The sequence below is a fragment of the Chenopodium quinoa genome, unplaced genomic scaffold (genome assembly GCF_001683475.1).
Source record: "Chenopodium quinoa cultivar QQ74 unplaced genomic scaffold, ASM168347v1, whole genome shotgun sequence".
In the NCBI taxonomy this organism is placed as follows: Eukaryota; Viridiplantae; Streptophyta; class Magnoliopsida; order Caryophyllales; family Amaranthaceae; genus Chenopodium; species Chenopodium quinoa.
In genome coordinates, this window is record NW_018744460.1 from 1136359 (window position 1) to 1160595 (window position 24237).

At 36.3% G+C, this 24237-nt stretch overlaps 3 protein-coding genes across 8 annotated transcripts; 1 reads left to right on the top strand and 2 right to left on the bottom strand.

Annotated features, from left to right (window-relative positions):
- The first annotated feature begins 153 nt into the window (after positions 1 to 153).
- On the top strand, positions 154 to 15847 carry LOC110697119 (ABC transporter B family member 28-like). Of its 5 annotated transcripts, XM_021874463.1 has the most exons (19): positions 545 to 627; positions 1117 to 1535; positions 1662 to 1849; positions 2965 to 2988; positions 3665 to 3766; positions 4059 to 4149; positions 7026 to 7126; positions 7298 to 7348; positions 7454 to 7582; positions 8366 to 8428; positions 8527 to 8806; positions 11696 to 11844; positions 11940 to 12029; positions 13059 to 13193; positions 13269 to 13325; positions 13415 to 13471; positions 14166 to 14466; positions 14562 to 14703; positions 15523 to 15847. In XM_021874463.1, the coding sequence occupies exons 3-17, from the start codon at positions 1715 to 1717 to the stop codon at positions 14400 to 14402; spliced, it is 1701 nt and encodes a 566-aa protein (XP_021730155.1). In that variant the 5' UTR covers positions 545 to 627; positions 1117 to 1535; positions 1662 to 1714; the 3' UTR covers positions 14403 to 14466; positions 14562 to 14703; positions 15523 to 15847. The 5 variants fall into 5 exon arrangements, with proteins under 5 accessions (XP_021730153.1, XP_021730152.1, XP_021730151.1 ...); XM_021874461.1 differs by lacking the exon at positions 1117 to 1535 and having other exon boundaries at positions 154 to 627; positions 14166 to 14458; XM_021874460.1 differs by lacking the exon at positions 1117 to 1535 and having other exon boundaries at positions 155 to 627; positions 14565 to 14703.
- LOC110697120 lies at positions 15760 to 16992 on the bottom strand. Its single transcript, XM_021874464.1, has 2 exons — positions 16425 to 16992; positions 15760 to 16226 (listed from the first exon to the last, which is right to left on the bottom strand). Exons 1-2 carry the CDS (start codon positions 16893 to 16895, stop codon positions 15963 to 15965), a joined length of 735 nt encoding a protein of 244 aa, XP_021730156.1. The 5' UTR covers positions 16896 to 16992; the 3' UTR covers positions 15760 to 15962.
- A 2255-nt stretch (positions 16993 to 19247) lies between these two features.
- LOC110697121 (calcium-dependent protein kinase 26-like) lies at positions 19248 to 24161 on the bottom strand. Of its 2 annotated transcripts, none has more exons than XM_021874466.1 (5): positions 23979 to 24161; positions 21635 to 22616; positions 21106 to 21402; positions 20253 to 20651; positions 19248 to 19833 (listed from the first exon to the last, which is right to left on the bottom strand). In XM_021874466.1, the coding sequence occupies exons 2-5, from the start codon at positions 22221 to 22223 to the stop codon at positions 19562 to 19564; spliced, it is 1557 nt and encodes a 518-aa protein (XP_021730158.1). In that variant the 5' UTR covers positions 22224 to 22616; positions 23979 to 24161; the 3' UTR covers positions 19248 to 19561. The 2 variants fall into 2 exon arrangements, with proteins under 2 accessions (XP_021730158.1, XP_021730157.1); XM_021874465.1 differs by lacking the exon at positions 23979 to 24161 and adding an exon at positions 23163 to 23414.
- Between the last annotated feature and the right edge of the window lie 76 nt (positions 24162 to 24237).

Genomic DNA, 24237 nt, shown 5'->3' on the forward strand with positions numbered 1-24237 from the left:
GATGTCAGCAACGTTTTATTTTAGTATTAGTTAATAGATTTCGGAGAGTTGCCGAATGATTATTGTTCATATATAACATTTTAAGTGTAATAAACAATCTCTAGTTATTATTAACCTTGTTGAATCGCTCTAATTTAAAGCGCACATCACGTGCATTAAAATGGCAAATATTATATCGGGTATGTTCAACCGTCGACACTCGACAGACACAGTCTCTTACAGAAAGCTATCCCCATTCACAAATGACGGCAATTTCTCTCTCCTCCCCATCAATCACCTGCACACACTTCCACTTCTCTCACCCCCGCATCCAATCACATCACTTCCCGCCATTTTCTCTCTCCTCAACCCACCTCCGTCGCACCACCAACCTCCGACTGTCAACTCCGAGGCAGAAATGGGCACCAGCAGCTTACGTACACGGACCCGCTTCAGACTATTCGGTAACTGACCCGAACCCGGACCCGAAAGTCGAGGGGTTTAAAAGAGAGAAAGTTGAACCAGAGGTTGCGATTAGTTGGGGAACTTTCTGGAATTTGTTGGTGGACCAAAAATGGCGGCTTGCTCTTTGTGTTTCTGCTCTTGTTGGGGGTACTGCTTGTACCCTTTCTATGCCTCTTTTCTCAGGTACTGTTTAATTCTTCAATTGTTTAATGATAATTTAGGGTTTTCAGTTATGTTATGATTGTTTGTACTTCGTAATTCATGAAACAAAGAGATAGATATTGAATCGTTTTGATGTAAATGTAGCTGATCATTAGAGAAGATTAGATGAATAGTATATTGAGTTGGACAACTCTTAAGCAGTTAAGCTCCCTAGTTGTCGCCTTTTCTTGTTGCTGGGGCATTGAAGCTCGGCTTTTCTCACTCTAAAATCCAAGATATAGTGTTAAATGTCACTTTACAAAATCAATGCAACTTCTACTAAATTTACTAATTTTGTTAATATCAATGCAACTTCTACTAAATTTACAATATCTCGATCAAATGCAGCAGATGAATGTTTATTGACATAATTTCCATAGTTGTGGTAATAAAGATGTGATTTAGCACAAATATCTCAGGTTTAACCGTTATTTATTACATATGCAACTAACACATTACGCCAATTTCCAGTCTACTTTCCGTTGCCTCATCCTTATTGCTGATTTGCCAACTTGCCATCTTTAGTAGTAGGAAAAATATCACCTCTGGAGGCTAAACAGTTACCAGTGAAGGAAAGACTGTTTTCTTGCAGCAGATCTTCCTTACCTCAAGAAAGAAAACTTCCATGTACTTTCTACCCCAATTTCTAACCCAACATCTCTTTTGAGATCCAATCTCCTCGTACCCTGTGTCCCCTTACCTTCCTGGTGCCACTATGATTGTGAAGGAGATGGCTGAGAATGGGTTTCAGTGGTAGGGACAACATTTGTTTTTCAATTTTTGATCCAGATGATCACATAGACACTGCAGCAGTCAGCAGCTTAGGATTCTTCACCGGGGCTCTGCTTTGTTGGTCCTTGGCATGGTGCTATAGCTACTTTCTTCTTACAGTATGGAGACAATTCTTGATATATCTTCTTTCTACTTGATTTACATTTGGTTTATCCCCCCACATCTTTTTTTTGGTTGCTAAAATAAAAAACCCTTATATGCTTCTATGTGTCGTGATTATGCAGGGAGGTTTTTTGAAGTTCTTTCAGGAACGACACCCGAGCCTTTGTGGAAAGTAATGAGTAAAATTGCATTTGTATATTCATTAGAGCCAATCTTCACTGTGATATTTGTCATAAACATGAACAAAATTTGGGAGAAGGTTATGTCTGTTTTAAGAGCTCAGATATTCCGGAGGATGTTAATTCAAAAGGTAGCATTACATATCCTAGCCCATTGAAATTATCCAGTCTCATTGTTTGTCTTGTTAGGCATTATAATTTCATATATGCTTATACCATGCTAGTGTGTAACTAATAAAACAATTGAAACAAGGAAACCTCTCTATGTTTTGTATAAACATATTATGTCATCTATGGGATAGTAAATCAAAGGGATAACATAGGTGACAAAAGAGGTTAAGTAATATAGCTGTTATTGGATTATTGAGGATCATGCATCTAGCCATCTAGTACAGAACAACATATTTAACTGTTACTTCCTCTGTTCTTTAGTTGATTCAACAATTGCCTTTTATGGAAGTTTCACAATAATCAATTTAACTCTCTTTTTGGCAACATTCACACTAAAAGCTACAACTTTATCCTAGGTTATCATCTTTTGTTTCTCCTCTAATCATATAATCACATGGGTATAGGTTGGACCACCTCACCCACTTTCCTCCCTTATATTCTTTGTGTCAAATCCAATTGTTGCAATGAATAATGAACGGAGGAAGTATTAATGTAGTATGCTTGTGTTAATACTTAATTACGACCCCCAAGGAAATATGGTAGTTGTATCTACTTATGTGCATGTGAGACTGTATTGTACCAGTAAGAAGTACACTAATATTAAATGTAACGACTATAGCTGCACACATAGCTACTATAAATTTGCAGCGCCATTAAAACAATTTCATGACTTTCTGGCCTCTGGACCAAATTGCTTAGTAGAATAGGATTATTTGATTTTTATGTAATCTTGAGGTTTGAGCACTTCAGTGGGATGGACCAAACTGCAGTACTAAGCAAGATCATATATATTAGTTGAATTTTTCTTGCCTTTTCACCAACATGAATAATGTATGCCTGAAAAGCAGTAGCATTAATGCCTTGCTGTAGCACTGTTATGATTGTTAAATGTAAATACCAAATTGGGCCACCTAAATGTACATATGATTTATAGCAATATCTCTTTTGCCTTTCACATTTCATGATTTGTGTCTGCTTTAGTATTTGCGACATTTTGATAAGACATCGTGTAGTATTCCGAAATTCATTAGTTGCTTAATTCTAATTTGTCACTTTTTCCATTTGTTCCATGCAGGTGGAATTTTTTGACCGCTACAAGGTATGGTGTGATTTTCATATACTTATCAATCTCTAGAGTTGCTCTAGTTAGTGATCTGCCGATCTCTTTTCCCCTTTATTTTAGGTGATCTTGCAGCACATTTCTGAAATGGTGTATATTATGTGTGTTCTTGGCAAAATATATATATTTTATTCCTGTCGCCTTTCACCATTGTTGATGCAACATAGTTTGTGCTGGATGCATTTTATCCCCAGAAATGAGGTGCATCCAATCATAAGTATTCTCCACCTTCAGATGCCTTGACCTTGTAGTAAGGTTGTACTCTGATAATTAGAGCACAAGGGTGCTTTTGAGTATTAATGATATATATGTTTCTTTCTCCTTTAGTCAGCTATTGGCTCTATAGCATGTTGATCCTGGAATATCTCACATTTCGATGTTTGGGATCATACTTCTCGAAGTTTCTCATTTTTCTCTGAGATTTTTGGTGATGGGACTTTGAATCAGATTATTCATTGCATATGACATACTATGTTGTTTTAGATGGAAAATTTCATATCTTAGAATTTCATAATTGTTTTTAAAAAATCTGCTTATGTCTCATGGACATTAGATTTCTTTCCCTTTTTTCTTCTTCATGTGTTGCATTAGTCGTGGTTACTTAAAACGATTATAATATCTCAGTTTCAACGTTTGTGGTTTCTAAATTTTGCAGGTTGGGGAACTGACTGGATTGTTGACCTCTGATTTGGGGTCTGTTAAAGACATTGTCAGTGAAAATGTTTCAAGGGACAGAGGATTCAGAGCACTTTCTGAGGCAAGCTACTTTAATTAAACAGGAATGATTCTTAAGGTGTAAAATCCATAGCTAGCTTTATTTGAAGTGGACTGAGCCTTCAGTCCCTTGCTACAGGGTAAAGGAATCAGAATAATGTGGATATACTCTCCTTATAACTTTATTAACTGTATTATAAAAATAGTCAACTGAAGATTGTCAATAATCTAGGTTATTTGACCTGCATTTCATGTAACATGCTATGATCTCATCCATACATGTTTCTGCATTTTTTTTGTTGATTCTTATTTCTTGACGTCCTCATAACTTTCAGATTGTTGGAACTATTTGCATCCTGTTCACTCTTTCACCACAACTCGCACCAATATTGGGTTTGCTTATGCTTATTGTCTCCATTTTAGTAGGTAAGGGTTTTTTTTTTTATTTTTTTAATTTTTTTTATTTTTTTTTTAATTTTTAATTTTTTATTATTGATTTTTGTTTTTGTAATTTTATCTTTCTCATTAAATATCAATTCCCTAATTAGAAGTGTGTACAAAATATCATCTTTGACCTTGTTAAATACTTGAGTAAAATACTTAGTTGATTCACTTTTAAGAAAAGATTGTTTGGAATATTCTGAAAGATTTCCATCGAAATGTTAATGTCATAAATTTTCTCATAGGATGTCATGTATGAAAAAAGGAATTGTCCACCTCCTTTCCCTTTGTTGGTGTGTTTTTTTTATATAGATTTTTTAAGGAAAAATTGTCAAAAATAATACAAACTTTGAGCGGTCCGCTAAAAACAAGTCAATCTTTTGATTATTTCTGAATAATACAAAGTTTGGGGAGTATCCACTTTAAACAAGTTATAACCGGTTGGTAACTTGATTAGCAGGTATATTAGACACGTGTCGTTATTTTATAGGTTAGACAATTTAATTTGAATTTATTCAATGTTTATAATTTTTTATAAGATATAAAATAATATTTATTATTATTATTATTATTATTATTATTATTATTATAATAATAATAATAATAATATTTTTACCCCGTGCTCGGCCCTCCGGCGACCTAGTCCCCTCCCCCTTGCCGGCGACACCAGCCCCGACATCCATACCCCCTCCCTCTCCCGTCCCCGACTGCCACCTACCACGAAAAACCCACGAATCCCTCACCAAAACCCCCAACCATGCCCAGAAACTTCGTCAAAACTCGAACTCCTACGCAAGTTGCCGGTCATGCTTGACGGAGTAATCTCAATCACCGCCGTCGTAGATCTAGCCTCTTCGATATCAACACCGATCCAGTGTAATTTCTTAATTCAGTATATTTTGATATCAAAATCATTTTTGATTGTTTCGATTGAGGTTTCTGATTTTGATTTTGAAATTTCTGGATTAAATTAGGTCACTGTAAATCAATCAAACGATAAACAAATCAAGGAAAACAACAACAATGGCGGTTCTCCATCTCCACTACCATCACCACAACAACATGAGAATTTCATCACCAGGAACTTTGATCTATCCATTATTCGAGGGTCAGGGAAGGAGCTTTTGGGGGTTTCGGAGATGGGGGAGCGGGTTTGTAGGTTTTTCGTGGGGTGAGGAGTGAGAGGTGATAGCAGCGCTGCTTGTTGTGGTTGTTCGTTTGCGATGGGGAAGACGGTGGCAGAGGTGCGGTTGTTGCAGCAGGTGGCTGCTTGCGGTGTTGGATGGTGAGAGGAGAAGGGTAGGCTACTGCTATTGCTCGGTTTGGTGGTTGTGCGGGCATCAGTGTGAGGTAGGGAGGTAGGTGGTGGGTGTGTGAGTTAGGGAGCAGGGGAGTGCTGCTGGTTTGGTGGTGGTGGATGCAGGGGAGTTAGGTGTGGTGTAGGTTAGTGATTTGAGGTGGTGCAGGATGTAGGCGGCGGCCGACGACCTAGTGGGGTAGCTGGGTTGGCGCAGCCGGGGCTGGGGAGGAGGGGTGGCTGGTGGTGAGGGAGGGACTTTTTATTTTTCTTAAAAAAATTATTTTAACTGTTGATTAACTATGATCAAAGCTGTACTTAGGCGTTAATTAAATTCTTAAATGAATTATATATATATATAAAAAAATTGTTAACCGGTTATATAGGTTGTAGGTAAAATATCCTGTTTAAAGCGGATACTCCCCAAAGTTTGTATTATTCAGAAATAATTAAAAGATTGACTTGTTTGTGGCGGACCACTCAAAGTTTGTATTATTTTTGACAATTTTTCCTTTTTTTAATTCACTTCTTTGAGTCAAAATCAACCTATCTCATTGTTGCTAATCACATACAAAGGAACAAGTCCGAGGGTGAAATGTGGATGTTCGTGATTCTTCATCCACTGATACTAATACAAAAAATGGTCCAGTATTATCCCTTTTCTGAACGAAAGGCAATAGGGGATGTACCCTAAGGTAAAGGTAGGATTTTCTTTACTTTATCATTATAACTTTCTATTATGTATGTAATCGCTAAAGCTAAGCTTTTGGAGTGGGCTCGGGCAAGAACCCACCTTGTAAGAACAAAAGGGGTACCCTTTTAACCCCAAATGCCTTCTTGATTCCTCTACGCTGCCCTAGAATTTGTATTTCCCCATCGCAGGTCATTGCTCTTAACATAATCACTTTCAAGTTTTACCTACCAAGCTATCATCACCAACCCAAATTCTCCATCACCTTCTCCCTTCATCTGTTATTCCTAGTAACTAAGCCCTGTATGCCTACCATCTGTGCAATCAACAACGCACCCCTGACCCCTACTCACCCCTTTAACAATGACCACCACCTAAGGATGTAGATTTTGAAGACTGAAACCTCATAACTGGCCAAATATGATCTCCATTAGATTTGACAATGTAAGAAGGAGAGATTTGACATGTCAACATGGAGGCGAGGGTTAAGAGTCTTGAGACTTGAGGGAAGGAGATCCAGCATATCTATATGTGTGCATTTGCGTGCAATTGTGCATGTGTTTTGTAACTCGGTGTTGCTATGACACACCCATACTTATACTGCAAACATCATAAACATGCATTCTGAAACAATACATGGATCCAAATCTAGTTGTTTGACTTGCTGAAATCAAAGAATTGTATGTTCTTTAAGTCAATAATATATCTTGATGCATGTTCTTATCATGTAGTTCAATTCAATGTAATTATTGATGTAGATTTGATTGCATAATTGCATTGAGTATCATCATTTAACTCCTTTGAAGATTAGTCTTGCTTTTCTTCTGATTTCCATCTACCTATATAATTTATTTTTAACATCTTGTTCTTCAGCTGTTTACAAGCGGTCAACTATGCCTATCTTTAAAGCTCATGGTTTGGCACAGTCATTAATGTCTGACTGTGTGACAGAAACAATTTCGGCCATTCGCACTGTGAGTTCCAGTGAGTTGCAGTTGTGCATTATAGCATTTTAGCATCCAATGCCAGCTCTAACTCTTTTAAGGGTGATATGGATAATCATAAACTATAACTTTGGCTTTTGTGTGATGGGATCTATGATCCATCCACATATGCTGTACTGAACTCTTGATATAATACCTCAGGTGAGATCCTTTTGTGGGGAAAAGCGCCAAATGTCAGCATTTGGTAACCAGGTAATCTATCTGTCATGTCCTTGAGTCTGCAAATGGAACCCGTTTTGGTTTCTGTGGGATTTTGTGTGTTATGTTTGTTGATATTTATTCTGTTTGATGTGGCAGATACTTGCTTATCAGGCGAGTGGCATTAAGCTGGGGACTTACAAATCCATTAATGAATCAGTGACCCGAATTGCAGTTTATGTATCATTATTGGCTTTGTATATCCTTGGTGGAAACAAAGTTAAAGCGGTGAGGTTTCATCAATGCCAGTAGAATTTTGGCCCTTTTTCTTAGCAGGCCTGTTATTCATTATATTCTTTCCCTGCTTTTTCCATGATAATATTTTGCAATAAATCCTCTTGATTGACATGCATGTACGGGATGTTTTTGACTTATGTCGAAGGTTTCATATATGTCTTTTTGCCTACTACGTATATTATAAAATTTTGAGGAGAAATGGGAAGGAAACAACAGCACCTTGCTGAAGTGGGTTATTGGAAGGGTGAAGCAGACTTTTTTAAAAAGCTTTTGTGATTAAGGTCAAAGAAAAGGGATCAATTAGAATTAAATTGAAAATGAACATGAATGAAAGAGACTCATTTGTCCATATGATAATGTAAAGCACGGTAATATAGGAAGTCTTTATTGACTGATGGGATGAGAAACTTGCATCTAAATTATGAAGTGTATGTGGGCAAATTTTTTGTGCCCTTCAGAAGCAAAAGGCGAGTCATTTGACGCAGAATTGATTATGGGTTAAATAATTATTTAATTTTAAATGGCATCCTCTTTAAGAAGTGTGACATTTATGTTTAAACAGGAGTGCAGTTTTCCAGTGAGGGACTGAGGGCACTAATCTTTTAGAGCATAGGGTTTTTGTTTTGCTGCTTTCTCAACTTGTTTAGCAGCTATATTATTTTTCCTCATTATATATTTATTTCTCGATGATCTCTGACCTTAGTATCATAACAATTAATTCAAACTCTGAGCATGTTTAATTTGTCTACTTGTATGGTTTAACGGAATGTGCAGGGTGAACTCTCAGTTGGAACTGTGGTTTCTTTCATCGGATATACCTTTACTCTGACATTTGCTGTGAGTTCTTGCTTCTGGCTAATAATTTAGCTGTTAAACATTTTTTTTAAAAAATTTTACTGTCCCCTATAACCATGTTTATTATATATACTATGCAGGTTCAAGGATTGGTTTATACATTTGGAGATCTACGTGGGGCTTTTGCTGCTGTCGAGAGGATTAATTCGATTCTCTCTGGGTCAGAAATTGATGAAGCTCTTGCTTATGGTTTAGAAAGACAGATTCAACCAAAAGATGTTCAAGATGAAAAGTTTCAATTATTTGTTGTCAATGGATTTGATGAGAAACAGCAATCTAATCATACGCATTACATGTCAGCCTTGGGCTCATCAAGTGATGTGTATAACGTAGCCTGGTCTGGTGACATTAGTCTTGAAGGTATCCCAAACTTGGATTTTTGTACTTGTGTCAGGTTGATGCTATAATTACTTGGTATATCTTCTCTCTCCCTACTGTGTACCTGTTATTCAGCATTTATGTGCTTTGTCCGGGTACCTTTTGACCCTGGAAATATGGAAAAAAAACTGCAAAAAAATTAGGAAAAATGGAAACAAATAATCCCACCTTTGCTTGGTCTTCTAAAAACAATCCCACCTTCAATTTATTCCAAAACAATCCCACCTTTGACCCTCATTTTCTTTTATCAATCCCTAACCCTAGATTGGTAACCTGTTGGAGGAGATAACTTGACACTTGTCATTTTGATATTGGTCTTTATTTTCTTAATTCTTATTACTAAAAAAAAATTGAAAACACTCAGCCTTCACCATTCTCCTCCTGCCAGAGCCAACCCAACCTCGCCAGAGACTCGCTGGACCTCCAACTTGGTTGGGTGGCGGCGTTTCAGGCGAGGAAGAGAGAGGGTGAGGCAGAGCAACTAAGCAAAGGGCTTATGCAATTGACTCGCTGGACCTCCGACTAGGTGGGTGGTAATACCAGTTCATACGATCAAATGGCTTATTCAATTGACCCCGTCAATCAAAATCACAACATTCAATTGTAATACTCATTCAACTTTATGCAAAATCCAATGCTCCTTATCAAATTATAACCCATCAACATTCAGATAACAATAACATAATTTCAATCAAATTAGCATAATTTATCATCATATCCCAGCTAGGGTATTGATCAAACGGTGGAATCGATGTTGTTGAATTGAGGTAATTTGGGGTTTGAGTGTGATTTAGAGAAGTGGGGTTGGATCTTTTAGGACACAGATGATTTGGGGTTTGCAAGGGGCTGGGTTCACTAGGGGGTGTAGGTGGTGGCGGGCTGGCCACCGTTCGTGGAGGGTGGGGTTTGTTAGGGGATGTGGTGGTGGCCGCAGTTGGGGAGAAGGTTGAGTTCACAAGCGGGCTAGGTTCTGGGTTCGATTAGGGGTGTGGGTTCACCGGGGAAAAGGAAGGCATGGGTGGGACTGGGGCTGCCGGGAAGGGGAAAGCGGGGGGCGGGGAAGAGGTGCGTTGTTCAGGCAGGACTGTGGGAAGGTGTTTTCGGGTAGGGGTGGTGGTGGTGGTCATGGATGGAGTGGGGAGGTAGGAGAAGAGAGAATTTTAAAATAAAATAAAATAAAATAAATTAACCTGTTTAACAGGTTGTAGGTTAAAAGGATTGTTAAAAGAAAATGAGGGTCAAAGGTGGGATTGTTTTGGAATAAATTAAAGGTGGGATTGTTTAGAAGACCAATCAAAGGTGGGATTATTTATTTCCATTTTTCCAAAAAATTAATCAGTTAGGAGGCTATTTACGGTCCATTAGCGATGTATCCAATCCTATAGCCCTATAAATGGAAAAGGAAAGGTTATGCATCCTAAAGCCCTGTAAATGGAATAAGAAGAGATCATGCATCCTAAAGTCTTATAAATGGAAAAAGAAGAGATTATGCATCCTAAAGCCCTTTAAATGGAAAAAGAAGAGATTATGCTATGCAGCTCTGTGCCCAAAAAATTTATTAAAATTCTTCCTATCTAAACAATAAGAAATTTTTTTTCTCTTTTTTTTTCCTTTACAGTATGAGAAACACTTGTTTTTCTATCTTGAAGTATGAAAAACAGAATTTTCCTACCTATTCGAGACAACAATTCATCTGATTGAAATATTCTTCAGTTTGCTCAAGGTCTTTACTGCTTCTTGATCCAGGGAACTACAGTTGTGAGTCAGTACTCAGTAGCATTAGCCTTGCTTGCATAAGGAAAGCAGTCCAGCATCACTTATATCCTTAACTCCTGGGGACTAGAAACTGGGCCCCCAACAAGATATTCAACATTTTCTTGAAGGCAGTTATAAGCCCTCTACAAGCTGCTTTTCCTGGCTTCCCCATTGCTACACTACCAAAAATGAAGGTTACGCGCCCATTGAGGGGAAGTCCTGATTTCTTGTCCCCCTAGTCATAGCACTTCTTCTAGGACCTGCTCTATGAACTTGTTATAGGAAGATAGTAGGAAGCATTCCAATTGATATATTCCCCACCTAACAATTTTAGACATCATCATTATGATTTCCTCTCCAATCCTATCAATTAAGCTATCAGCATTACTCTCAATACTATGAGTTCATAGAGTCCAAATGCTGTCAACACCACAGCATCTGGGCTCCTATACTTTCCTAGACAAGATTTTAGATGAAAGATATTCCTTATTGATTACGTTGTTGAACAGCCTACAAAAATTTCTTAGCTGTCTATGTTAATATGCTTACACTGTTGAGCCTGCATAAAATTTGGTCTTTGAATGTTTATTGTGCCTTATTGATATAATACCTTATAGTTTCATGTTGAACAACAATCCTTGTAATGTCAGGGGTGAGGGGCTTTCTCCTTTGGAGAACCTTCTTTGCTTCAGTTGTTGGTTGTTTTGGTGTTAATTTTCGGATTCTGAAATATATAGTAGTGTCTGTAGAACTGACATATAACATCTAAAATTAAGTGAGTCACTCCCGCTTTGTTTTCCTTATTTGTTGCTTTTATAATTTTTATACTCCATTGCCTCATGTGATGAAGGGATCATATAAGCATTACCCTAGAGACCATGTTTGGTGCACTCTTGGTTTTTAAAGGGTGGTTGACTAACCTTTTACTTCACAACTAATAAGAATTAAAGGACTGAATAGTAGTGAGACATTTGAAGTTCATTTTGAAGCAAACCTGAAAATTTGCCATTGTTATATGTTCAGCTTTGTTGGAAAATCAATTCTGTCACTTCTACTAGAAAAATTAATCTGCTGTTAAATGCCAGCTACTAGTTTAACATTTCCTCATCACTGCAGATGTCCACTTTTCTTATCCATTGAGACCTGATGTTGCGGTCCTTAAAGGTCTTAACCTTACATTAAAAAGTGGAACTATTACTGCTCTTGTGGGATCAAGCGGTGCAGGGAAGAGTACAATTGTACAGTTGCTGGCACGCTTTTATGAGGTTTAGTTTGCATCATTGATTCTCTCTCTCTATTATTGTAAGCTTTGGTTGCTTATTGTTTTATAACACGACTAAGCCTTGTTAATGTTTTGCAGCCAACCAGTGGCTGCATAACTGTGGCTGGAGAAGATGTTAGATTGTTTGATAAAAGTGAATGGGCTCGAGCTGTCTCAATAGTGAATCAAGTAGGTTTTCAGCAATTAAGCATTTAGCTGTTTAACTTTTGCTTTTATTTTTTTGGGCATTTGAATCTAGATAGCTTCTATGTGGCATCAGATGCAGCTTAAACTATGGCTGCCATACACCAGAAAAGAATCCCAAAGTCCCAAATTCATCCCTGTCCATTTAAACCAGAAGAGTCTGGATTGGGATGGGTTTGATTGTCTATTCACAAATCAATCAGTTAAACCTTTCATGAACTAATTAATTGAATTGCATAAGGTTCACACCATTAGGAGATAGTGCCTTTGGTAGGTCTTATGTTTTGACCATTATGCTCTGTCTGTGAAGCTATAGATTGAGTCTTTTGCTTTACTGTTCTTCTATTCATGTTCTTTCAAGATCTATATATTTTTCTCCTCGTGCTTTCCTTTTTTTCCTTTTACAATTTCCTCCCTTGTTAATTATTTTTTTTCAATTTAGTATGGAGTAGTTTTTCGTTGGATTTTTTCGACATCAACTAAATTCTCAGTAGTTTTTTACATTATTAATGCGTTATTTACTTTCTTAGTAAAGAAAAACCTTTTTTCCCTTAGACTCGTTTAAAAAATTTGAAATGCTTCAGTAGCCAGCAATATGTAATAATTCTAAAGTGCTTTCGACTGTTGGGTCAAACTGAAACCTAATATTTGTCTGAGGGCTGACCCTTTGGTAATTTGAGCCTGGAATTACCAAACCCACTGTACATCCATTGTAAATATGTCCTGTCCTACCAGATGGCTCCCTGTAACTAGAACTGTTATTTCTGAAAACTGTACTGAACTAGCTGCTCAGACTGCTGAGCTGGACTTCTTGCTAGTTCAGTCAAACATTTGAAGATGCTATATGGTATAACTTGCCAAACCAGTGTACCAGTCAACACGCTGGTAAACTGTCAGGCTGGTTACATATACAAGTATATACATTAAGTATACGTATCATCTGGGTACATCTGATACTCAAATTGTCAGTCTTATGATGTCTTTCTGAAACATATGCTGACTAACCTTGTGCAGGATCCAGTACTCTTCTCTGTGTCTGTTGCAGAGAACATTGCATATGGTCAACCTGATGCTAATGTATCTAAGGACGATATAGTAAAAGCAGCAAAAGCCGCTAACGCTCATGAATTTATCATCTCACTCCCACAGGTTTGTATTGGCTCCTCTGAAACAGGAAATATATATGTAATGATACTATCCTTGCTAAATATTGTATGTTTTAAGGGTTATGACACTCTAGTTGGTGAGCGTGGAGGTCTCCTTAGTGGGGGGCAAAGGCAGGTATAACATGTTTTAATATTTTGTTGAATTTCTAAGGAGGATGTAAAAGATAAGGTATACATGCTAATTTGTAACCTTTCTCTCTGTAGAGAGTTGCTATTGCGAGGGCGCTTCTAAAAAATGCTCCAATTTTGATTCTTGATGAGGTATTTATCAATCATTGGTGTTTCTATTGCCTTCTGACTGCTGCCTGCTGTTGATATTTTATTCTTGTAATTAACCCTCTTAGTTGACAGTTGATGTTGTTGAATAGCCACAATGTAGTTACCAATCTCTGCTCTGTCAGAGAATAAGCTCTTTCTCCTCTCTTATATCTTCCCCTTCCCTGCAGGGCCATAAATCCAAGTACTTTGCTTTGTCTCCCTAATGAAACTTGTGGATTTTGCTAAACAGTCAAGTCAATGGACATCAGTTGTCTTCAGCATATCACTTATTCATTTGTTATTCTTTATTTTGTGTATTAGTGCCTCTCGTATTATTTCTCGTGAAAGCTATAGTGACCAAGAAAGATGAAAATGATGCAGCCCTTATTAATTTTTCCGTTTGTTTACATTGATTTTATGTGAACACTGAATCATATTGTTTTGCTTAGGTATGTAATGCCATCTTGGTGGCCTTTTTTTTTTTCCTAGGAAAACAATAGTAACTGACAAGTTGGACCATCCCACCAGGGAAGGAAAATTATCTATTTTTATAAGAAGAAAAGTGTTTCCTGCGATGATGAATATTAATTCCCTGATGAAGGCATACTGACATCGATATAGTGATCTTGTTTCCAAGCCTTCAGGCTGCACAGACAAATAGATTTGAATATTTGACTTATAATTAAATTTCATGCAGGCCACAAGTGCCTTGGATACAGTTAGTGAGCGTTTGGTCCAGGATGCTTTGAATCATCTTATGAAAGGAAGAACTACATTGGTAATAGCTCACCGTTTAAGCACAGTGCAGAATGCCCATCAAATTGCACTTTGTTCTGATGGGAGGATTGCAGAACTTGGGACACACTATGAATTGTTGTCACAAGATGGCCAATATGCTTCATTAGTGGGATCCCAGAGGCTTGCGTTTGAGTGAATTTGCAGTATATTACCATAATGGCTGTCAATGTCCATCATAAAGCGCTACTGAAGGTGGAAAGGTTATTTCCTAGCAATTTTTTGTTCCCTTAATGATCCCATTTGCACTATTGCTTATAATTTATTTTAAATTTTCTTTATTTGTCTGTTTTTCTAGAAGATATGCTTCAGTTTCAAAGGGATACTTCAGATACTATAACAAGATAAAGAACTAAGAAAGTTCTTAGTACATTTCTCATGTAAAGAAGCACAACAATCACTTGTTACAATCGGCTGCTGATTCATTGCTGTAAAACATGGTAAGAAACAATCGGAATTTCCTTTTATTGCATGTAACTTTCATGGTTGACTAACAATTTGATAAATTGATCCTTCTGTGTGCTTTGCTTTAGTTCTCTTTCTTATTTTATTTGTCCTGGAAAATTCGTACTTTTGGATTTGTATTGAGTCGAAACTAGAAATAAGATATAGTGGCTTTCAATCTGGTGAGGCATTCAGAAGGCAGGCCAAGAGCTATACTTATGTAATGTCATCAAGATGATCAACCCAAGCCACACTGACCAACTTGCAATTCCCATCTATGCCACCCTCTGCCCTTGGTTGCTCATAGTTAGTGCTCTGGTGCTCCCTTCAGCTGTAAATATCATATCTATGGCAAGAGGAGGGGCCTTATCGCTGATCCCTACGGAAACTAAGAGTTTGGGTTTTAATTTAGTTCGACTTGTACTGGCAAACTGCACAGCAAGTTGCTCTGTCCCGTTCACACAAACAGCTTTTCCAATTAATGACTAAAGTCGTATGTAGCAGAGGATTAGCTGTGGAATTGGTCTATTTACAATTTTTTATCTGAGTATGCTGAAGTAATTTTTATGGTATTCCTTACCCATATAGTCGGTACAATGGTGGAATGTGTACTGTTTCTAGAGAAAAATTTATCTGACTGGAACTTGGCCTTTGACTTTTATCATTCTTGATTTGATATGGTTGCTGGTCTATCTCCCACTTCCGTTGCAGCTGTACTGATAAGTGCAGCTTGCAGCCATTCAGTGTCTAAACGTTTATTGTTGTAATACTATTCTTTGATAATTGTGTCTGAGAAACAATAATTTGGTTTACAGCGGAAGATTTGGAGCACTGCATTTCTGGTTGCTGGCTGAAGAAGACTCAAAGGATGAAGGAGATAACCATTGATCCTGTTTGTAGATTGGTGTTTTTTCTTTAGTCATATGTACAAGCTGTAATTAGAGGTGTGGTATTGGTTCTAGGTGTTTTTAAATACCTGCTCACCCTTGTTATACAAGGACACAAATCTCTTTTTATTTATCATACCAATTTTTTTTTACATGCAATTAACATTCAAAGCATGAATGATTTCATTGATTTGCCAACTTCAAAAAGTACATAAAAGATTTTTAATACCATTTTTTTTGTTGTGCTGGGATATACAATGATCGCACTAGATATCTACTGACATTAGTCGATAGTTTCTTATATATGCTATTATCCTCGATAAAAAGTTGGTGATATGAAGCTAAGCCATATTTGCTCAAGTAAAGTATTATAAAGAGATAGTGGCATTCATAACGGCAAGGCATTCAGTAGGAAGGCCAAGGAACGTATTCATGAAGAGATCATCAATAGGATCCACTGTTGCCACCCCTACCAACATGCAGTTTCCATCTTTCTCCATTCTTTGCCCTCTCCCTTTTCTCAATTTTCCTTGTGATTCTTCAGATGTCAAGTTCGTCGACACCAGTAATGGTGGTGCTTTGTAGATTGTCCCCATTGAAAACCAGAATTTGGCCCTGAATTCAAGATCAACCTGCAATCAATATATAATCAGCTGTAAGCTTCAATTTCATTTTTTTTAAAATTAGTACTTCAATAGCTATTTATGCCGAACATTTACATCAAACACATGCTTTGACGGCTAACCTTTATCCACTAATTGTCTTTTGGCAATCAAATCATAATTATAAAAAGAAGCCTAAAAAACAGTGAAATTTGAAACATCTCTAACCTTGCCAGACTCTTGATCAATGCATCCCTTGAAAATCTCAGGCACAATATCAATCCTCAAAAAAGGTGGCAAAGGCAACCCCAAAAACTTTGTAGTCCCACTTGTTAATGGAGGAACATAAAGCTTATCTACATCAAATTCTACCAAAATTTTACCATTTGACTCATTTTTACCACTTCCACTCCCAAACCCACCTTCAGCATCATACACAAAATCAGGATATCTTGCTATTCCAAGCTTACAACCTCCCTTTGTCTTAAATTCAACATTATAAGAATTTGGTGAACTTAATTTCTGATTATTTTCTTGGGTTTTTTGGGTGGATGAAGATAGTGCTATTATATGAGTTTTATGTAGTTTGGGTTGTGACAAATAATTTGATGAGATTAATAATAATGTTGGTGGTTTTTTAGTAGGAAGTTTTGTGGATGGATTTTGAGGTTTTAGGGAGAAATTAGCATGATAATTCATTTTTGTTAGGAATGATTTTTATAAAAATATGATATTGGAGACTTAATATGAAACAAAGCATATGAATGTAATGTTGTTTCTTGAATGTGTGTGGTCAGGTTTTTGTTTATCTTATCAGTGCCACAAGCTTCAAATTGGTGGACCAAACAAAATTAAATTTATCTAAGAGAAGAAAAATTTCTTTTAATAATTGGGCTTGGACAGCTTTCTCATTGAATATAATTGTGATCTGTAAATTTGGGCTTCGGTTATCATAAGTTGTTTTTATGGCCCATTAAATACTTATTAAATCATGGAAGCAACAAGCAAGCACATTCTTTTTTAATTTTGAAGAACAAGCAAGCACATTCTTAAAACAAGAAGCACATAGCCACATATTAATGGAAACAACTTTATCTTGTGATGATGTTGTATTAAAAGAAGTCAATATGTGGGACGAATTAACTTTTTATCATGTAATGTTGTTGTATTAAAAGTTTAAAACAATATTGGTTTGAAAATAAGTACAAATTATTAAGTAAATAGAACTCGAAAGTACATATAGAAACTGTTTGAAATTCAAGGATTATTGATCTTGTGCGAGGAGGATAATTTCTTTTATGAAGTGTTGTACAAAGTGTATGTTAACAACCAATCATCATTACATGGTTTTCAAATTTTAAAGTCAATGTCGTGAATTTTTTATGATTAAAAAATTAATTCTCATGTAATACAGTTAATTGTAGTCGAAAATTACACTGTACTTTATATGTACTAGAAGCACCCCCTTTTTGTTTTTTTGACATCCTTAGGGAAAGAAAAGTTTTCATAGATTACAATCAAACGGTTAGTAACTTAGTATAGTGATGCATAAAAGAAAGAAAGAAAGAAAAAAACATAAGCATTAATAGTGATTTATACTGTCTTGTTTAATGTATTACATATGGACCAACATGCAACAGAAAACAGTATGTAAACATTTATGCCTTTAACTGTAAAAATTTAAGCAAAGAAAATATAATAGGCCCCTCAAATCTTTAGAATCAAGATATAGTATGATGACCATGAATTAATTTGGGCATGCATGCATATTTATCAATCTTCTGTTGTTAAGAATCTGCAAAGGGAATCACACTTGTTGACTTGCTGGTGGTTGACTAGTTGTCATCATCAACACCTCGCATGAACTTTGCATCAAATATGGACTTTCCTTTTTATTTAAACAAGGAATTCAATTATTTGTAAAGAAAATTATACAGATCTAAAGTCTAAGGATGGTTCCTATTTTGGTTTTATATTGCAAAATTAGTTTGTAATTTTTTTTCATTTTTGTGAGGAAGAATAGTTTGGTGGCGCATAATATGGTTGGTTCGTTTACCTTAACGCTATAGATAATTATATTTGATGATTAAGGATAATGATAATATGCTTTTACTTCATTTAGTTGGAAATATAATAAATGTGTTATTAGAAAAATATCGTGGAAACTTGAGGACACAAAATGTCGAAAGATGTTAATCTCAATTGTACTCATTAAAGCAGAACTCATATTTTATTACATACTGTTATATTTAAAGATATATAATTATAAGGTATGGTACAACAATGTGTATATGTATCATGTGCATAACACACGTTGAAACATAAATATTGCACGCTGTGCATGAACGTCACACGCTCACCTCACCCGTACACGTGCCACACCGGTGTACAAAATCATATACTTGTACCACTTTAGACATTGAATGCCCCTTTTGAATGATTTCAATGTATTGAATCCAGCGAATTTATATGTACATCAATACATTCATGGTCCCTCCACCATATATGATGATTTTAGTAAAGGTCACGTAAATGTACACGAAGCATTTATACCAAAGTTAAACCAGCCTGGGTCCAGATCATTGTGATTCGGTCGGCCATTTCTCTGAATTCATTATTAATGTCAGATTCTTCTCTACTTTCTTACTGTAACATACATAACATTCATTACTTACTTCACTTTCGGGTATCAAATTATACATGAATCTTTCAATTTTATCCACACATGAAAGAAGTCAACAACTTTGTAATAATTTCAAAAGATGCCTACACATTTATCTCTCTCCAATAACATCTACTAACATGGAAACTTTAGTATTATACTAATTAGGTCAATGTTGTATATGATTTGGTTGGTCTTGATTTAGAGATTATAGGCTTTCGGTATGTTCACAGTTCACACAATCACGGGGTTTTGGTCTAGTAACAAAGATTGAGGATTTGACAATGATAGATCAATCATAGATTAGCAAGTGTCAATGTGGCTTCTTCGGACCTAATAAAAATATAGTGCAAGGAATTTGTTCAAGTCAAAGGTTTAGCAATGACATGTAATGAGAACAAAAAAGCTTTCTATACATTTGTAAAATTATGACCCAAAAAAGTTCAGGAAATCAGTGCCTTCAAAATCCATGCTTTACACATTTTGAAGAAGAATCTGCTCTTTTTTCTCTGCAGATTCATTGCAATCTAACCGTTAACATTAGCTTTCTAACTTAGAATTATCATCAACAGCAGTACACACAATTTCAACCCCTTGTAAATTAATCTTTTACAAGAGCAGCAGGATCCACACGGTTGCATGTTGTCCAACTTTGTATCATGATATATGATATTATCGATATATATGGGTTGGTCCAAGACCATCAGCATACAAGAGAAGCCCTGAGTGATGATCCAGTAGGTAAGTTGGTGCATGAAGCCCATCGGATAACTGATTCAGTCACCACAATATCAAGCTGGTCAAACTCTCCAAGCCCAATCGTTCTATTTCTCTTGCTGTGGATACCAAAAATCCTCAAGCCTGTCCCTACACTCTTCTTAGAGTCTGCTGACTTCTGATCCAGGTCCCTAGCATCAGTTTCTGAGCTCAGGGAAGAATCGGGTGATTCAGATTGTTTCTCCAAGACATCCTCTCCTGATAAACAAACATTGAAATTAGTTGTATGAAGTGATGTCAATAAAACCTGGATGTTAGGACAAATGATATCAATAAAACCTAGTGTTAGGACTTAGGAAGCTCAACACACTACATTAATCAATCAACAAGAAACAGAAAATATTGTGTTTTCTAGAAGTGCAATAGAACACCGTAAAAATGTTATTTATCTACTGATGTGGTGGGCATAAATGGAAATTCAGAGAGAAGTTCCTGACAAACTCAGATCATTTAGGTTGCAAATCCAACGTTAGATTTAGACAATAACTATTTTGTTAAGAGGGTTAATATATGAGACTATACTATGCTCATGACCAAGGGAGTTGCAAATTTGACACCAGGAACCTGTGACAAATCTGCCAAAAAGATACGATGACGAATAGAAAAGCGAAATCTACCTGCATGAATTTCATCAGTGCTTTCTCTGTCGCTCGAAAACCTCCCATGTTGACTTCCATGCTCAGCTACTGAGCTAGGGCTGAAAAATGTGAAACTAGGCATGGAAGGAATGGGCGAAACAAACTCAATAGCAGAGAAATCCCCACTGCTACGGAAAGAGAATCCACTTGATATGAGGGTGGGTGTGGATGGCTCCACAAAAAACGCCGAGAAAGATGATCTGCATGTAAATGTTGGTGATTGAGGCTCACAGTTTACTGCTGATCCAGTGCCAAAGCTAATATCATGATCTCTGGCTATAAATGAGCTATCTCGAGTTTTTAATTGCCTGGAGCTAAAACCATCATGTTCATGTGAATCTTCAGTGGCTGAAGAAATCTCTTCCATCCACGAGTGAGCTACAGGGAATCAAAAGAATATGGTTAGTACTATGTTAATAATCTTTTATACTTAGCATATGTATAATTAGCTTATAACATCATGATTTCGTTAACATAATTGGAGCCAGATTCTAGCTTGTAATCTTGTACCGTATATTGTTTGGAAAGCAATGAAATTAATCACGGAGTGTTAATTTATCAAGTACTTCCAAAAAACTAAGCATGCAACAATATTTTTCTAATAATGGTTCAAGTGTCCAAGGACACCAAGGAGATATTATTAATTTGACTAATAATCAGGTATAACTGATTCATTAATGTTAGGTAAAGAAGATTTGTCATTCAAGCTTGATGTCTTGTAGAAGTCATCATCTCCATCAGGACATATAATAAGATACACTAACCACTTGTGGTACAAAATTTGTACACTGATGTTTGTCATCTGTATTTAGCAAAGAGGACGAAATCATACCTAAAACTTGCTCAGCTGTCAAGCGCTTCAATGGATCTATGCAGAGCATTTTCTTGATCAGTTCCTGGGCAGATTTTGATACTCGGTCCCACGGTTCAGATGGGAAGCGCAGATCAGCTGCTCGAACTGCTTCAAAAATCCTTGACTTTGTCTTACCCCAAAACGGCGGCATAGCACTCAAAAGAATGTAGAGAATCACACCAGCACTCCATACATCAGCAGCTTGGGTGTAACCTCCAGACAGAACTTCAGGAGCTATATAGAACGGACTCCCCACTGTCCCATGCAAGCTCTGCCCTGCTTGACCAGAAACCAAATGCTTAAACCACTTGCTAAAACCCAATATTACTTAATATTATTTATGGTCAGACTGACCATCATATGAAAAAATTGCATCCTTTCATCAGAGTGTCCAAGTGTCTATCCTATGTCGAAGTATCAAAAGTTTTCAACATGGATGGATATCGAGGTGAAATGAATGAGTCCAACAAACACAGGTAAACAAATTAGTAGAAGAAGAGTGCTCTACCTGGCTTAATATAAGTAGCAAGACCAAAATCAGCTAGCTTGATTGGTGAAGAAGATGACTTGGTTGCCATAAGAATATTCTCAGGCTTCAAATCTCTATGAACTACACCATTATCATGGCAATACGAGACTACCTGCATTAGATGCCAAAATATGATCTTGGCCTGAGACTCAGGATACCTTCCTTTTTCCTCCAATCGGTGGAACAACTCCCCACCAGCACAGAGCTCCATCACCAAATGGACATAATCTTCTTCCTCATAAACTGCCTTGAGATCAACCACATGAGGATGACCCGATAACTTGCTCATGATCTCGATTTCAAGTTTCACACTTCGAACATCATCTTGGGTTACCAGCCTTTCTTTGGAAATTGATTTGCACGCCAATAACTCTCCTGTAAACTTATCAGCACACGCCCTGATCACACCGAACTGTCCCCAACCCAATTGATCTCCTAAAACATAACGATCTTTTAAATCAGATGTCTCAGTAGCATCCAAGATAGTTTCCTTTAAGTCCGCCACCTTGAAACAACGGCATGGCTGAGTTATTTGTCCAGTGTTGCTACTGTTTTTGCCAACAGCCATTTCAAAACTACAATTCCAGAATTAGGACTTAAGCAAATACTGTAGGGGACAGAAGACAAAGTTGCTTCTATGTAAAGTTGGTCAATTTTCGCCAAGCTTTTGCGCTACCTTCTTCAAAAGAAATGAGTACACAAAATACAATTCAACGTTTGAAGTTCGAAGCTTCACAACCACCCCAGTACCAAAACCAAACTCAAAAGTCAAAATTCAAACGGAATAAAGAACCACTCTTTAGCTACTAAAGGTTCAAATTTGACAATAAAACTCAACTTGAGTAACAAGATACATCTACATTATACGGCGCTATATCAGCAAAATTTCCACGCTCAACAGATCCAAGCAGAACAAGTAAAGTTCAAGCTACCCAATTAAACAATTTTGTAATAACAGGATCTGCAAATTAAAAATAAGTGCACCAAAACTTAGAATCCCAAATTTATTCTACAGAAAAGCAATAAAAATGCACTTTTTATGCTGAATATTAGTAATAAAATGGAACCAAACAAAGCACCTTATAAATGATCTAACAGATCACACTTAACTGAAAATTCAAGTTTAAACAAACCCAGACATACTAATTCAAAGTTTCAAATTTGATACCATTGTTATTACATAAAATTGTACATTTTAAACAAAACTAGGCAAATGAATCTAGAAAAACCATGGAAATTACTAAACCCTATGTAAATTTAAATTTCAAATCCATATTAATTAATCAAAAACAGTGAATACCCACAAACTGAAACTCAACTACTGGAGTAAAATCAGCAGAATTCAGCAAATACCCACAAAAATTAAACCAAAAAAAAAGCAACCCAACTCAAAAAATTTAGCATAAAAGCAAAGCAAGCAGCAAGTTCATAGCACAAATTCAGCATTATAAAGTTTATTTTTTATTTTTTTTCAAATTATTACAAGCAGAGTAGAAGAGAGAGAAACCTGGAAGATTCTGGAGAGAGAAAGCAGATAAGAGAATAGATTGAAAGAGAGAGAGAAAGAGGGAGACGTTGGAGAAGATGGCCCTCTGAAAGTGGGGGCTGCCTTCTCTGGTCTACTCTGGTCTCTGGCTCTGAGTTGCCCAACTTGCTTGTTTATGTAAAGTTTGAAGAATTTACTAGTGTGATTTTTGGGTAACTATTCCTATAATTTAACTAATTTATGTTTACTTTGCTTGCTTTCTTTATTTGCTTAATTTTACTCTTCCTTGTCTTAGTTGTTTAGTTGTCAATTGTCTTTCCTTCTCTACCTCGTTTTATTAGTTTATTATGCTAAATATTTATTAAGAGTATATTAAAGGTTATGCGATTTTTTTATAAGTTGTTATCCTATTTTGAACAACAATAAAAATAAATTATGTTTCTAATACAGTATGTTTTTACATTTAAGGTAATCTATCATATTAGGATTTAAGGAGAAAGTTTTCACCTTTTTCTATTTCATTATTGAGCTAATTGTACTTCCTTGACTTTTCAATAGTTGTGCATGAGAATAGGTTTATTATAGTTAAAAGGAAAAATAAAAGAAAAAAAAAGAAGAAGAAGAGAAAGTTAGTGACCGATTAGGTAACATCTACAAATAAAACACATATAGAACAAAGCTAAAGTAAGAAAGAGGCGATATAAGTGCATCTGTATTTTATTTTATTTTTTTGACAGGAAGAAGTATACTATCATTAATAAATAGCCATACAGCATTTACAATAATAATAATAATGATAAAGATTTGTAAACCATTGATCTAGTGAAAATAACATACCTTTTACAATCAAAATCATAACTATTTTGCATATCGAGCATAGCTCACACTCCACCGCTTCAAACTTGACACGAGCGGTGATTTTCGATGTTCTTGCATCTTTCCAACTAGAGACCTTTGTAATCTGCGCTGATGTTTTGATCGTAGAGTTGATGACGAACCCGGCCTAAACTCATATGAATCCAAATCACCTTCTCAATTAATATTAAAACCCTAAAAATAAAATTATCATCCATAGATGAGAATCAAAATCCCAAAA